Source organism: Pseudochaenichthys georgianus, chromosome 19 (assembly GCF_902827115.2).
Source record: "Pseudochaenichthys georgianus chromosome 19, fPseGeo1.2, whole genome shotgun sequence".
NCBI classification, from domain to species: domain Eukaryota; kingdom Metazoa; phylum Chordata; class Actinopteri; order Perciformes; family Channichthyidae; genus Pseudochaenichthys; species Pseudochaenichthys georgianus.
Window position 1 is genome coordinate 10757284 of NC_047521.1, and position 13902 is coordinate 10771185.

The 13902-nt window shown below is 38.3% G+C and overlaps 1 protein-coding gene across 1 annotated transcript; it reads left to right on the forward strand.

Annotated features, from left to right (window-relative positions):
• The first annotated feature begins 3645 nt into the window (after window positions 1-3645).
• Window positions 3646-13405, forward strand: gucy2g (guanylate cyclase 2g). Its single transcript, XM_034108105.1, has 22 exons — window positions 3646-4008; window positions 4949-5297; window positions 5379-5503; window positions 5670-5852; window positions 5954-6098; window positions 6877-7012; window positions 7108-7211; window positions 7337-7494; window positions 7601-7735; window positions 7823-7906; window positions 8348-8452; window positions 8860-8928; window positions 9014-9182; window positions 9290-9445; window positions 9531-9708; window positions 10383-10523; window positions 10619-10811; window positions 12115-12289; window positions 12452-12550; window positions 12930-13021; window positions 13110-13217; window positions 13325-13405. The coding sequence occupies exons 1-22, from the start codon at window positions 3646-3648 to the stop codon at window positions 13403-13405; spliced, it is 3348 nt and encodes a 1115-aa protein (XP_033963996.1).
• Window positions 13406-13902: the final 497 nt, after the last annotated feature.

A 13902-nucleotide genomic window follows, 5' to 3' on the forward strand; every position in this document is an offset into this window, starting at 1 on the left:
CGTAAAGTCAAATACTAATGAGAGAGAAAGAAGGGTATATTCAAATATATCAGTATTCATCAGTTTGTTTATCAGTATACATTTGAAATGTATGAGTGAGGTAGACTGATGTGCAAATTGCAAACAACAAGCAAAATTATTTCCCATCTTCATTATTATTGATGAATGCGTAATGCCACAGCTTTCCTACCTGCTGCCGGTCCTCTCAGGTGTTCCACTCCGCTCTTAGCTCACAAGCAGGTGTGTGTGGTTTGTGTGAGCACAGCAGATCTTCCTCCTCTGCTCTGAGGAGTACAAGAGCTCATAAAGACAAGGTCAGAGGAACCTTTGAACCTTCCACCTTCACTTACACTGATAACAAAACCTGACATTAAACTGCTCCAAGTTGTACATCATGATATTAAAGTGTGTATGTTGCAATTTATTATACATGTATTTCAAAACCGTCAGCTCTATCAACCTTTATTTTATATTGCTTTAATTTCAGTCAAGATAACGCTCATATCTGAGGCGATGTCTGAGGAAGTGAGATGCTGCAGCTGATGAAAGGTCAATAATCTTATCTAGCGTTTAACGTATACAAAGTCCTCACACCTCAACAACAAAACAAACCTTACAGTTATCTTTGAAAAATAGCTAGTATGCATGTTAAGTAAGTTAAAGGTCAACCTGAGGTCATACAGCGCCGCAACTCTGTAAGTGCAAGCCATATGAATATGTAAGCGCAACAGCGGTAATTAAAGTTTAAAAGTCTCAAAAATGCTACAACTACTGTCACAAACTGGATGAATGCGAACTATTTTGTTAAAGGAGGATGAAAGCGTAATTAAGGAGCACTATTGGAGTGACTTTGATGGTTATTGGACTCAGGATTAATTCATTTGGATTCCCGCTGTATGAAGAAATTAAAGGACGGCGCAAGTGGAAACAATTCACAAAGGGATTAAACTGTTTAAAACACATGCTCAAAGTAAACCGGATTTTGCCGGATTCAAAAGTCGTAAATAATCTACAAAATGGAGGATACCGATCTGATCGGAGCAACTGTGTCTAAATATGTTATTTGGCCTCAAATCATCTGAGGCCTGGCGCCCCCCCTGCGATCTTTGGCGCCCCCCAGGTTGGGAACCACTGGGTTAGATGGCTGGCTGTCTCTGTTGTGAGTGGTCAACTGCTTAGAGATGTTCCGCCCCTTAGCCTATCTCATACAATGTGCTGGAGCGCTAGACAATAGAAGCACATGTGTTAGGTAGTGATGTCATTATGTTACAAAAAAAAACTAAGGAGTAAAATTGAGGCATTTCAGGCAGGGGGGGGGGAGCGTGTGGGAGAGAAAATCAGAACACAGGGCTTGCACCAAAAACCTATACAACACACGAAAAAAAGCATAATAGTGTCCCTCAATAACATTTACAACATATTTCAACACCCCTACAAATTACATATTTCTCAAATGTTTTCATTAAAATCAGACTCTTCTAGAATTAAGACCAGCCAAGTCTCTAATTGTGAAATATTTGATTAAATTGTACTTTCTTGAACACTGAAATGAATTTGATTTGAATGAAAATAACCGTCTAGTAGACTTTCTAAACATATTTTCCAATGATAAAGGTTTTTTTCCAGGTCAGAAATGTGTTATCAGCACATACAGTAGGTTGTGTCGGTGTAACTTCATGCCTCAATTAAAATAAAAAGGAAAGATAAGCTGGAATTGCACCTTTGATCAGACTGATTAAAAAAGTAAGACCATGCAACTTTTTCAGGACAGCAGTTATCGTGGACACGTCACAAATAATGTATGCTAAAATCATAAAAAGGGGAGTTTTTTTTCTTAAAGACGGAAAACGCTGCAGCAATATCCAATACAAGTTAGTATGGTATGTTTGTTTGCATATTTCTTCCTTGTTCTGCCTGTGAATCTATCTTTTAATTAATGTCATCTTTTACAAAGCAATTCTTTGGTTGTCCAATCATATAAACAGATGTCACCTGAATGTCATGTATGCATTTTAATGGTGTCTCCTGTAGGATTTGATTGTGCAGGATAAAGTTGAAGGTAAAGGTTCATTAGGAGAAACTGAGGTTACCTGGTGGGATTAGCAGAGGTGCTGATATCTCCTGGGGAAGAAAAGCAGCTGAAGCCAGAAACACCAACAAGCTGCCCACCTCTGGTCATTAGCACCTGAAAGTGCACTCAGTTGTGTGTGAACTTCTCTGTGCCAGCGAGCAGGGCTCAACCTGCCTCATCAGGTTTCTGCAGAGAAAAATCCCAGGGGGTCATCAGCACACATTTCACGTGTTTTTATTTGCCGTAATTAAATTAGCCTACATTCTGATTGCCCACCCTCCTCATGTATCTGTGTGTGTGCTTGCGTGTGTGTGTGTGTGTGTGTGTGTGTGTGTGTGTGTGTGTGTGTGTGTGTGTGTGTGTGTGTGTGTGTGTGTGTGTGTGTGTGTGTGTGTGTGTGTGTGTGTGTGTGTGTGTGTGTGTGTGTGTGTGTGTGTGTGTGTGTGTGTGTGTGTGTGTGTGTGTGTGTGTGTGTGTGTGTGTGTGTGTGTGTGGGGAACTTTGACACTGGATTTATGAGGGGTAACTCTAAAGGCAGACTGGTTGTAGTAGCTTTGGAATTTACTGATGTATGCTTAATACATTTAACAGGTGATTTATTTTGCAGTGGAATAACTCATAGATGTTTTACTTAAGGTAAGGTAGCAGTACTACAGTGTAGAACAATTGGAAATAGTAGGTAACTTCTGCATTTAATATCAATTTTTTTGATATAAGGATATATTACATGTAATTAACAAAACAACAGATAAGATACTAAGCAATCATAACAACAGGAATATCTCAAATCACCTTAAAACACGAGTCATGAAAACAACTAGTTTTAAAGTTTCTACATTTATCTATAAAAGAATTCCCATGCTGCATTCAAAACTTCACTTAAGTAAAACTACTAAGTGAAAGCATCAACATATACTTAAAGTACCATAAGTAAAGGTTAATGAATGAATATGTATATCACTTTTATGTTCTAGTTGCTTAAGGTGGACCTTATTTTCATTGGTTTATATACTGTTTGGTAGTTAGATAAAGTGGCTTCTGGTTTTATTCTTTGTTACTAATCTAGGTGTATGATATTATATAAGATTTTGAGAAATGTAGTGGAGTAAAAAGTATAATATGTGTCTTTGTGGAGTAGAAGTAGAAAGTAGCAGAAAATGAAAATAATAATAAGTACCTCAAAGTAGTAGAGTACTTCAAAACAGCACTTGATTAAAAGTAGTTCTTACACAAATACACAAAAACGTGTATCTTATACAAACCTGTCGTTTTGGAATCAAATAAGAGTCACATGCTATTTTTGACCAAATAATATTAATGTAAAAATAAAATAATAAAATGACTATACAGTTAATGAGATAAAACGCTTCTACTTTAATTAAGACATCAAATTCAAGCATGGCTCTTTGACCGTGATCCAAGATGATACTATATTAAAGAAAAAAACAAAGAAAATAATGCACTCAATGCCCTTTTGGACCTCCCACCCGCCTCCACATATTTACATGTTCTCCTCCCTATCACACAGTTGGATGTTGTCTATTTAAACCCTGTAACATGGATCACCTAATAGGATGGAAGTGATGATGAGGGTGGTGTATTCTCCTGACATGAGGCTCATATTGGTGCTGCACTTCACACTGACAGCCGCCACCGTCACCAATAACGACACCAACGGGTCTAACAGGCTGATCATCGGCTTCCAGGCTCCCTGGAACATCTCGTTCCCCTTCAGCGCCCTGCGGCTGGGCTCCGCCCTGCAGATCGCCGTGGAGAAGGTGAACACCAACCCCTCCTTCCTGGGGAACTACAGTCTGGATTTTGTCTTCAAGGACACAGACTGTAGTCCTAAAGTTTCCCTGGGAGGATTCATTCAGCAGGTGTGGAGCGAGAATGTGTCTGCGCTGTTTGGTCCAGCGTGTCCCGAAGAAGCTGAGGTATGATCCATGTGATGCGGAAATTGATAATTCTTGCATTAGATGTTTTTATGTACATTTTTTTGTGGAAAGTCCAAAAGGTAATTACATTTATAAGGATAAAAACATGTTATATAACTTTAAATAGTTTTTATTCCTAAAACGTTTATACTTTTAGCAAAGTAGCCTAATGGTGAATGCAGGAATTCAATTTCTTATTTGGTTTTATTGTTCATTATTAAACATAATTGTTTTTTCTTTATTAAAGTGACAGCGTATATTTAAAAGTAATTCCCCAGAGTTAGAAAGAAACTGATGTGCATAAGTTGTTCCTGGGAAGATAAACACAGAGAACAAGCACATTACATTCAACAATGTTTATCAATATGAGATAATAAATAGAATCAGTATGAGAAATATAATAAATACAAGATAAATATTAGCGGTGACCCTTTGGTGCTAATTTTAGCCAAAGCTTGAGGCTGGTTTTAAACACTGCAAATCTTTAATCTTTCTCTCTCTTTCTTTAGTTGTGTATGTTTACATGGTGATATTTCTAATTATCCTTAAGTAAAATATCTAAATACTTCTTCAACCACTGGGTAAAACTGGAATCTGATCCGCTTCTCTTCATATTCTCTTCATGGTGAAGGTTTACAGATGTGTTACACCTGGCTCAAACCGAAGCACATTCAGTGGAAGGCATGTGTTTTCAAATCATGCTGCTGTAGATTGTAAATCATGCAAAAAATGGGAGAAAAGAGAAAAAAATACTGATATGATGTGCTGAATCTGGTACAGTATGTCCTTAGTTTTCTTCCCATTTCTGCATGATTTATACTCTGCAGTAGCATGGTGTCTTCTACAATTATTTCACCAGGAAGCCCTCCAACTTTTCATGGAAAATTACTTTTAAAGATCTTTTGTGGATTCCTAAAGCTTTTTAAAACATTATTTCCAGGTCACCGGTCTCATTGCATCGACATGGAACATCCCCATGTTTGGATTTGTGGGTCTATCCGCTAAAATGGACAACAGTGACATATACGATTCCTACATCAAAGTCGTGCCGCCTCTTAAAAGAAGCTCGGAGGTCCTGATAAAAACCCTGGAGTTCTTCGGATGGAGCCACGTGGCGATGATCGGAGGGGGCTTAGAATCGAACACTTGGGACAAAGTTGATGCTCTGTGGAAAACCATCGAGGAGCCCCTGAGAGCCAAATTCCAACTAGCTGCTGCGCTCAAGTTTGACACCAGCAATCAGAAGCTGATTTACCGAAATGTTAAGTTAATCTCAACAGTGGCCAGAGGTAAGAAGGAAATAGTTCGAGGCTCATTCAAACCACGCATAACCATATTTCTGACTCGTAAATGTGTCCTTTGCCATGCAGTGATTGTGGTGCTAACAAACTCAGAGGACTCCATGGCTCTGTTGCTGGAGGCTGAGCGACAAGGTCTGATGCATGGTGACTATGTGTTCTTCCTGGTGCAGCATTTTGAAGTCAGTGGCAGTGTGGTGAGTAGAAATCTAAAGTTATGCACATAATCAGCTGAGGTAAAAGTCTCCCGCACCATTCATTGGACTACAAGCTTTGGAAATGGAAAGAACAATTATGAACTGCTGTCAACAATAACTTATCTTTTTCTTCCATGTGAACTGTATCAATCTCTTTCCTGAGCAGGATAACTTGTGGAAATATGCCGTGAACAACAGGATGGACCAAGCTGCCATCAGAGCTTTTGACATGACCTTCATTATTGGCCAGAAATCCTACGATGGCTACGAGTATTTTGACTTTTTTGAGCGAGTTTTTCAAAGACTTAAGGAACACCCGTTTCAGAGCCACCTGTCTTCTGAAAGAGAGGTATGCATCCATGTTTTCCTGAGCTGTTACAACTCATTTTCCAATTGTTCTGATAACAAGTTAAATCACATATACAATTGTTTAATTTTCTGTTATTTCAGGTTAGCCCGTACGCTGCCTACCTGCACGACGCAGTGCTTCTTTACGCCATGGGGCTGAAGGAAGTCCTCAAAGATGGAAAAGACCCTCGAGACAGAAAGGAGCTCCTGCGGAGATTAAAAAATAAAAACAACATTCGATTTAATGGTTAGTACTTGCTCTTATTATTGTATTATTTTGGGCGGAGTATGGATATGGAAACCAGAGATGATTGTTTTTTTGCCAGGTGGCCAAATCTGTATATATGTAATTTATCAGTTTATTTATGATTTATAAAATCTATGAAACTACAGGTAACTACAGCTCGAAAATATAAATATATATAATATAAATTATTTACGTCTTTATTTTATTAAAGGTGGGGTAGGTAAGTTTGAGAAACCGGCTCGAGATACACTTTTTGTTATATTCCATGGAATGCTCTTAACATCCCGATAGCAATGAATATCTGAAATGCTTTGACAAAAAATCCATACAAAATTTCATCTGTGGAAGCCGTGGTACTGTAAAAAGCACGACCAATCATTTTATCCGGCCCGGCTAAAATAACTGGATGGCCTACCTGCCTGTCAGCCTTCCATCTGTGCACAAACTTATCTCGTGCCCTCATTGGTCATGTGCGCGTTCGTGTGTGTTGGGGGAGGGGCTCTGTAAGGAAGTGGCAGATTGTCTCCGGCTGTGTATTTTCAAATTCTAGCGCACTCGAGCTGGTTTCTCCAAAATTACCTACCCCACCTTTAAACTCGGGTACATTTACATTTTTCTGAATGTACAATGTCTATTTTCAAATAAAAACAAATGTATGTTTTGTAGAGTAAAAAGAATACTTGCCTCTGAAATGTATTGATGTTTAAAGTAGAAACACATTGAAATGTTAAGTAAAGTATATATGTTTCTTTTTTTTCACCACGGATCATTTTTACAGGGGCCTCTGGACTAGTCCATTTTGACGAAGAGGGGGAGAGAAACTTGGACTATTCCATTTATGACCTGCAGCTTGTGGGAGACCAAACCAAGTTTGTATCCATCCTCAATTTCGACAGTCAGACCAAAGATGTCCGGTAAAATATGTATAAAACTAAATACATCAAATAATTTCACATTTGTTTTATGATTACAATTAGGGGATATCACACCAAACATTTTTTCATTTCAGGCCAACGTCTATGTTTGCTTCTGTGGTCTGGCCAGGAGCAGGACCTCCCTCTGACAAACCAGAATGCGGGTTCAACAATGAGTTCTGTGAATGGCTCATTAATGGTAAGAGTAGTATAATATGCATCTAGTAAATTCAGCAATCATCTAAATGTTATGTTTGCTAAAGACCACTCGTGAAACAAACCATACTAACCAGCATCATCATGTCCCTTGTTGATGGGGTGCAGACATCGCCCTGCTGGCTCTGCTCGTGGGCTTCCCCCTCATTGGTATTCTGGCAGTTTTGTGCATCGGAGTCCTAGTTCTGCAGAAGTTTCGTCTCCAGACGAGGCTGGACGGCTCCCGCTGGTGGCTGATCAACTACAGCGACATCACCATCATCAAGGTATGATGCGCTGTATGAGCGCTGAAACAGATAGAGAATGAGCATACATCTGTGTATGTCTACATTTTGCTTTTGTTCACAGGCTTCTTCTGTGTGTGTCCTCTAGGGATTTCATGGTTTAGCTCTGAGCACCACGACCAATCAGAGAGAGAGCAACAGCTCTCACTCTAATTTGTCCAACAACAGCATGAGGGACAAGCCAGTGAGAGAACACATCTACACCACCATAGGTCTCTACCAGGTACCAGTTTGAAATGAGCGTACTGTACTGTGACCGTTTGCTTAATATATGTGATTTCCTTAATGTATGTAATGTAATTCCATGTAGGGAAATCAAGTGGCCATCAAGTACCTTAAGAACAACATTAGCTCGCATTTCGGGAAACCTTCAATAATCGCAGAGTTCAATACGGTAAAGTCACTCATGTTGTCCTGGTTCAAAAATACTTTAAATGTTTGAGTGCATCTTTTTTTTATTTTAGGTGAAATCCTACAACGAGGACCATTCTATGTTAAAAAAGGAATTATTACATTTTAAATCAAAATGTGCAATAATAACGTTTAAAATAACGTTTTTTTTAATTTAAAACGTTAATCTTGTTTTTTCTCTGAATATTACCCTTTCTACCAGCTCCATCATATTTTTCCCCCAGGAGTGACCCTAATACAGATATAGTAAATCCAACTATAACGAGTAATAACTAGTGTTTAGGCGAAAAAAGAAACATATTTATCTTATTTTTCTACAGAACATGTATTAAACTTTTAATGCTGAAATGCTTTTCTTTAGGACACATTAATAGCCCTGATAATTCCATACTGTGCCTAACCCGTGTAAAACTCTTTAAGACAGATGAAAGAGATGAAACATGAGAACTTGGTTCAGTTCTTTGGTGTTTGCATCGTGTCACCAAATGTGTGTTTGATCATCCAGTATTGCAGGAAAGGCAGTCTGAAGGTCAGTGTACACACTTCTATTTCATACTTTACATCACAGCAGAACTGCAACATTAAAGCTGCCCCATTTCTCTTAGTTAATGTTTGTCAATATAGACCCAAAGCCATACTGGATTAACCCAAAGGTTAGAAAATCACCTACAATAACAAAACAAATGTTCTTATTCTGTTTAATACTTTTGGGTTATTTACCAGCGCTAAAATGATTTCAAATATTTATAATCTACTCCAGCTTGATTTAAACTAACACAGGCGTACTATGTGATTATGACTTTCATATCAGCATTGTTTTACACATGACAAAAGTGAGCAACAACAAGCCTGGGTAATTCAATATTACATTTGTGTCTTTAGTGACCCTGTGATTGTTATTGTGTATTATATATTTAACTTCCCTGATTTCTGCAGGATCTTATGAAGTCAGATGTTGACCTGGATACGATGTTCAAGCTGTCTTTTGCTTACGACATTGTCAATGTGAGACAATTCATTGAAATAAAAACAGGTTGTTTTTTATTTGTCCTGAAAATTCATCACTTTAATCTGTGCATCTGGGTTTTAGGGTATGGAGTTTATTCACAAAAGTAACCTGAAATTTCATGGGAACCTGAAGCCCAGCACATGTCTGGTGGACAGTCGACTCCAGGTCAAACTCACTGGCTTTGGCCTGTGGGAGTTTAAATACGGGAACCAAAAGAAGTTTGTCCCATTGGAAAACCCTGTTCATGAAGGTCAGTGGGTGCACTCTAATGCCTAGTAATCATATTTTACGTTTTTAACAGCATTTAACACATCATAAAAGGGAGGTAACACATGCAAGGGGATTTGTTTTTTGTAGAGATTTACTGGACAGCCCCCGAGCTTCTGAGACATCTCGGTCTTCAGGTCAATGGGACGCCCAAAGCTGACATCTACAGCTTTGCCATCATCATGTGGGAGCTCATGTACAATGCTAAGTCTGGCCCTTATCAGGACATCAACCTGGAGCCCAAAGGTTAGCATGATAAAAGCATATCAATTCCTTTTCAAACACAAATTCAAACACTACGATGATTCCAATTTTTACCTTTTTTCTTCAGAGATTATTATGCAGTTGCGGACGCCTTTCCAAGGGGAACCCCTCCGTCCAGTGCTCTGTGACATGCTGTGTGATGAGAAAATAAACGTAGTTCTGAAAGCCTGCTGGAATGAAAACCCTGACCGCCGACCGCCGTTTTCATCTATACGGAGAGAGCTGAGGAACATAAGCCCAGAAAGGTCAGGCCACACACAGACCTTTTTTGTCTTACCTTATACTTTCCAAAAGGCTGTGAGAAAATAAAAGGTTTTCTGCTTCAAAATAACTGTAGTGACTGAATACATGTGCAATGCTTTAACTGAAGATAGTGCATATCTTGTTCTGAAACCTGTAGTGTTTTTATCTATCTAGATTGTTTTGGTGTGAGTAGCCAAGCGTTGGAGATATCGGCCATGGTTATCTGTCTTCTCTGTTATATAATGGAACTAGATGGCTATCGGCTTGTGGTGTGTAAAACGACAAAGCACACTTTAAGACACTCAACAGCAATGTCTTTTTCAGGAATTGATTACCTCTTTACTCAAGATAATCCATCCACTGTTTATGAGTGTTTTCCAGTTTCATTATATTTCAGTGAACAGAAATACCTCTGTGGCCGACAATCCCAACATTGCAAATCACAGCCAAAAAATGTAGTACAATAAATAAATAGTGCTACACGTAAGCTCAACATCTTTTTTTTCAGGTAAATTGTCCTTCAAGGACTTAATAGCAAACATGGTTAAAATGCCCATCTGCTTATGTCAAGATTTTTTTTAATGAGTGAGAATGAATATTGAAAAAAATGAATCACATACGAACAAACTGAACCTGAAAATTCCTTAAAGGATTGTAATTATTTTCTGTACTGTAGTCATGCGAATATACTGGATAGTATGGTGGAAAAGTTGGAGAAATATGCAAATCACTTGGAGGAGGTGGTGGAGGAGAGGACCGATCAGCTCACGGCGGAGAAGATCCGTGCAGATAAGCTTCTCTCCACCATGTTACCAAGGTGACATATCAAAATGATACATTTGAATCACATGACAACTGTTAAATGGACGTCCATCCCTCACCTTCTCAGTGCTGGTGCTTCTTTGGTGGCAGGATCATCGCCGATCAGTTGATGGCGGGGAAGTCGGTGGAGCCACAGAGCTACAGCATGGTTACCGTCTTCTTCTCCGACATCGTGGGCTTCACTTCAATGTGCTCCGTCAGCTCTGCGATGGAGGTGGTGACGTTCCTCAATGACCTCTACAGCCTCTTTGATGATGTCATCAAGCTGTACGATGTCTATAAAGTAAGTCATGCAAAGCACTTTTAGTTTCTTATTCAGCTGTATGCATTGAATGAAGAAGAAAACTCATAAAGTGTTGGCTCTGTGACCTGCTGTCTAAATGATATGCTGAAGTTATATGCTTTAAGCAAAAATATGTTTTAATCTTTGGGGGGAAATGAATTTAAACGATTTTTGTGCTGCAAAAATGAAGGCATAGCTATCAGCTGGTTAGCCTGGCTTAGCACAAAGACTGGAAACAGGTGAACCCAGCAGGCCTGGTTAAATCAAAGACTGTACGAATAATGGTTTAGTCTCTGTGACGTCACCTACCCTATTTATGTATCTATTTTGTGGCAAAAAATTTGCATCAACATTGGAATTAAGGCGTGCCAGGGAGATGCAACAGAGTAAGCTAGCTAAATCTGGTACAAAGCATCTTTTATTTTAATTAAAGGTCTCTTATTATACTATTTTTAGGCATATATTAAAGTCTCAGATATATAAAATACATGTCTATGAAGTGTTTTGCTCAAAATACCACCCATTCTAGGGGAGCTTATGCAGGAGAATTCTACCAAGAGATTGTCAGCTGCTGCCGTGATTAAACGCCATATCATGTTCAAAACCACATCAAGGATTATTTCTGAAACAGTATGGAGCTCAAATGCTTTTTTTCTTGCGGGTTTACCACAAGGTGGCCGAGTACCTTTTTATATCCTGCTTTTGTACACATACTCTCTCCAGTACAGCGTCAGCTCTGAGTGTTAGCGATGCTTGCTCATGTAAATAAAGACCATATTACTTCCAAAACACGTTGTGCATTGTTTCTGATAGCGACGTTTCTGATAGGGCTGTGGTCATAAAGCCAGCCCACATTTCTGATATTACGTAATATCTGCAGCAAATCTGGATCAGCTCCGTTGTATCCCCGTTTTTAGAGATTTGGGTATGGAGGAAAAGAGAGAGGGTTTTGTTTTCTGACACTTTGAGAGTTGCCTTACACACCGGGGACACATATCTATGTATTAAAGACATGAAAAAGTGCATTTTGCATGATAGGAGACCTTTAATGTATTTTTGTACATCTTCTCTGACATAAATATGTTTAATAAAACTAAACTAAACTGTAGCTTCAAATTTACCGCGGAAATATGAGTTTTGATCCTCTTTGTCTCGGCAAGAAGGCAATCAAGCATGTTACGCAATAACTATTACTATGAAATGTCGATTTTATTTTCATTAAATTGCACATTGCTTCTTTAGCAGGGAACAGCTTTCTATTGTTACTTAAAAAATGCTGCTGAGACTATCATCTTTGCTATAGGTGGAAACAATTGGTGATGCATACATGGTAGCCAGTGGTCTACCCATCAGCAATGGCAATCAGCACGCTTTGGAGATATCTACAATGGCTTTGCATTTCCTGGGAGCCATCAAAGTCTTCAAAATCCACCATATGCCCAATGAGAGTCTTGCAATCCGCATTGGTATACATTCTGGTAAGAGACATGTAGTTCTTACAATCAACGCAGTATATACATATGCAGGATTTACGTTTCCTTTTAATAAATGTGTTGTCCTATACACTTGGTGTCTGTTTTTACATAATATAATTGCCATTGGATAATTTTGAGCCCATAAATACAAGCACCTTGTTGTAGGTCCAGTGGTTGCTGGAGTGGTTGGCACCACTATGCCACGCTACTGTCTCTTTGGCGACACGGTGAACACTGCGTCTCGCATGGAAAGCAACAGCTTACGTGAGTGAACTGAAGTCTCACCTTCGCAGATGCAAATATACAAAGTTGGTTGTTATTAATGTGCAAAAAGATGACTCATTATGAGTCTATTGATCCTTTGACTTTTCTTATAGCAGCATCAAGTCAAATAATTGGTTGGTTTATCACTGCATATCTCCAAAAATGTATCAGCTAATATTAGCATGCTAACAGGCCTGCTAAACCGGGAAAACACCAGACTAACAAAACGATGCTAACATAACAAGAATATGCTAACATTAGCATAGTCTTGTTAGTCACAGACATTTGACTTGAAATTAACTTTTAAAATGTCTACAGTTTTGTATCTTAAAAGTGTACTTTTTAAGATGTGTGCCACTCTCTTCTGTATGTTTTACAGCCCTGAAGATTCACATATCTCAGTGCACTGCTGACATTCTGTTCCAGGCTGGTTCGTTTGAGCTGGAGGAAAGAGGAGCAATAGAAATGAAGGTGACTCTCTAATCACCTTCAATCTTAATATTTCTCCAATAGCATGTAAATCCTATGTTTTTAACCAGTGTGTTTGGGTCCATGACAGGGTAAAGGATCTCACAAGACTTACTGGCTGCTGAGCAAACAGGGATTTAATCCTCCTCTTATTGCTCACAGCTCTCCACACGCTAATAATCTGAAAAAACAAACAGAGGTACAGTTAACGCACATTACACTCCCTTTTTATGATAAACCCATTGAATATGAATGTAGTATTGTATGAAAATCAGTGTTGTATTTTCAAATCTGTGATCTTTCCAGAAACTAGGAATGGTCAGAGTCGCTGAGAAACGGGCCCATACAACCCTGACAAAAACTATGATGACTAGAGTAGACATGTAGAGAACAACACAACTATTGGATAAAGGATATCTACAAAGCACTTTTTGGTGGGTATCACAGAATGCAAGAGGACTTATTAAGACAAAATGCTAAAAGGGAATAGAGTGATTATAAATGTATCTATATATATTATTTATTTTTTTAAACAGTGAAGATCTGGTATACTAGATCACATTTTTTTTTGTTTCCTGCCGATTATACTTTTAATATTAATACTTTGTGATTTAGATACATAACACTTTTACACCGGATAATTTGATTCAATGCTAAAGTAAAAAGGTCCTGCTTGTTTTGATATGAATTGACACGTCATTTTCTGATAACACGGACATATTTATTCTTGCAATTGTATATGTATGTATATATATATATATATAAATATATGTATATGATGTCTTAATATGACATACAAGGAATGAATAGATAAAGCTTTGTTATTAGTATAAAGTACATCACTTTGATATATTTAACATGTTACAAGAGAAGTAATTTAAAAA

Excerpts from the sequence above, each read along its gene's own strand:
- gucy2g (XM_034108105.1), top strand. The coding sequence starts at position 3,646 with ATGGAAGTGATGATGAGGGTGGTGTATTCTCCTGACATGAGGCTCATA. Across the intron at positions 9,183-9,289 it reads GGAAAACCCTGTTCATGAAG|AGATTTACTGGACAGCCCCC; the intron begins GTCAGTGGGTGC and ends TGTTTTTTGTAG. Across the intron at positions 12,290-12,451 it reads CCGCATTGGTATACATTCTG|GTCCAGTGGTTGCTGGAGTG; the intron begins GTAAGAGACATG and ends ACCTTGTTGTAG.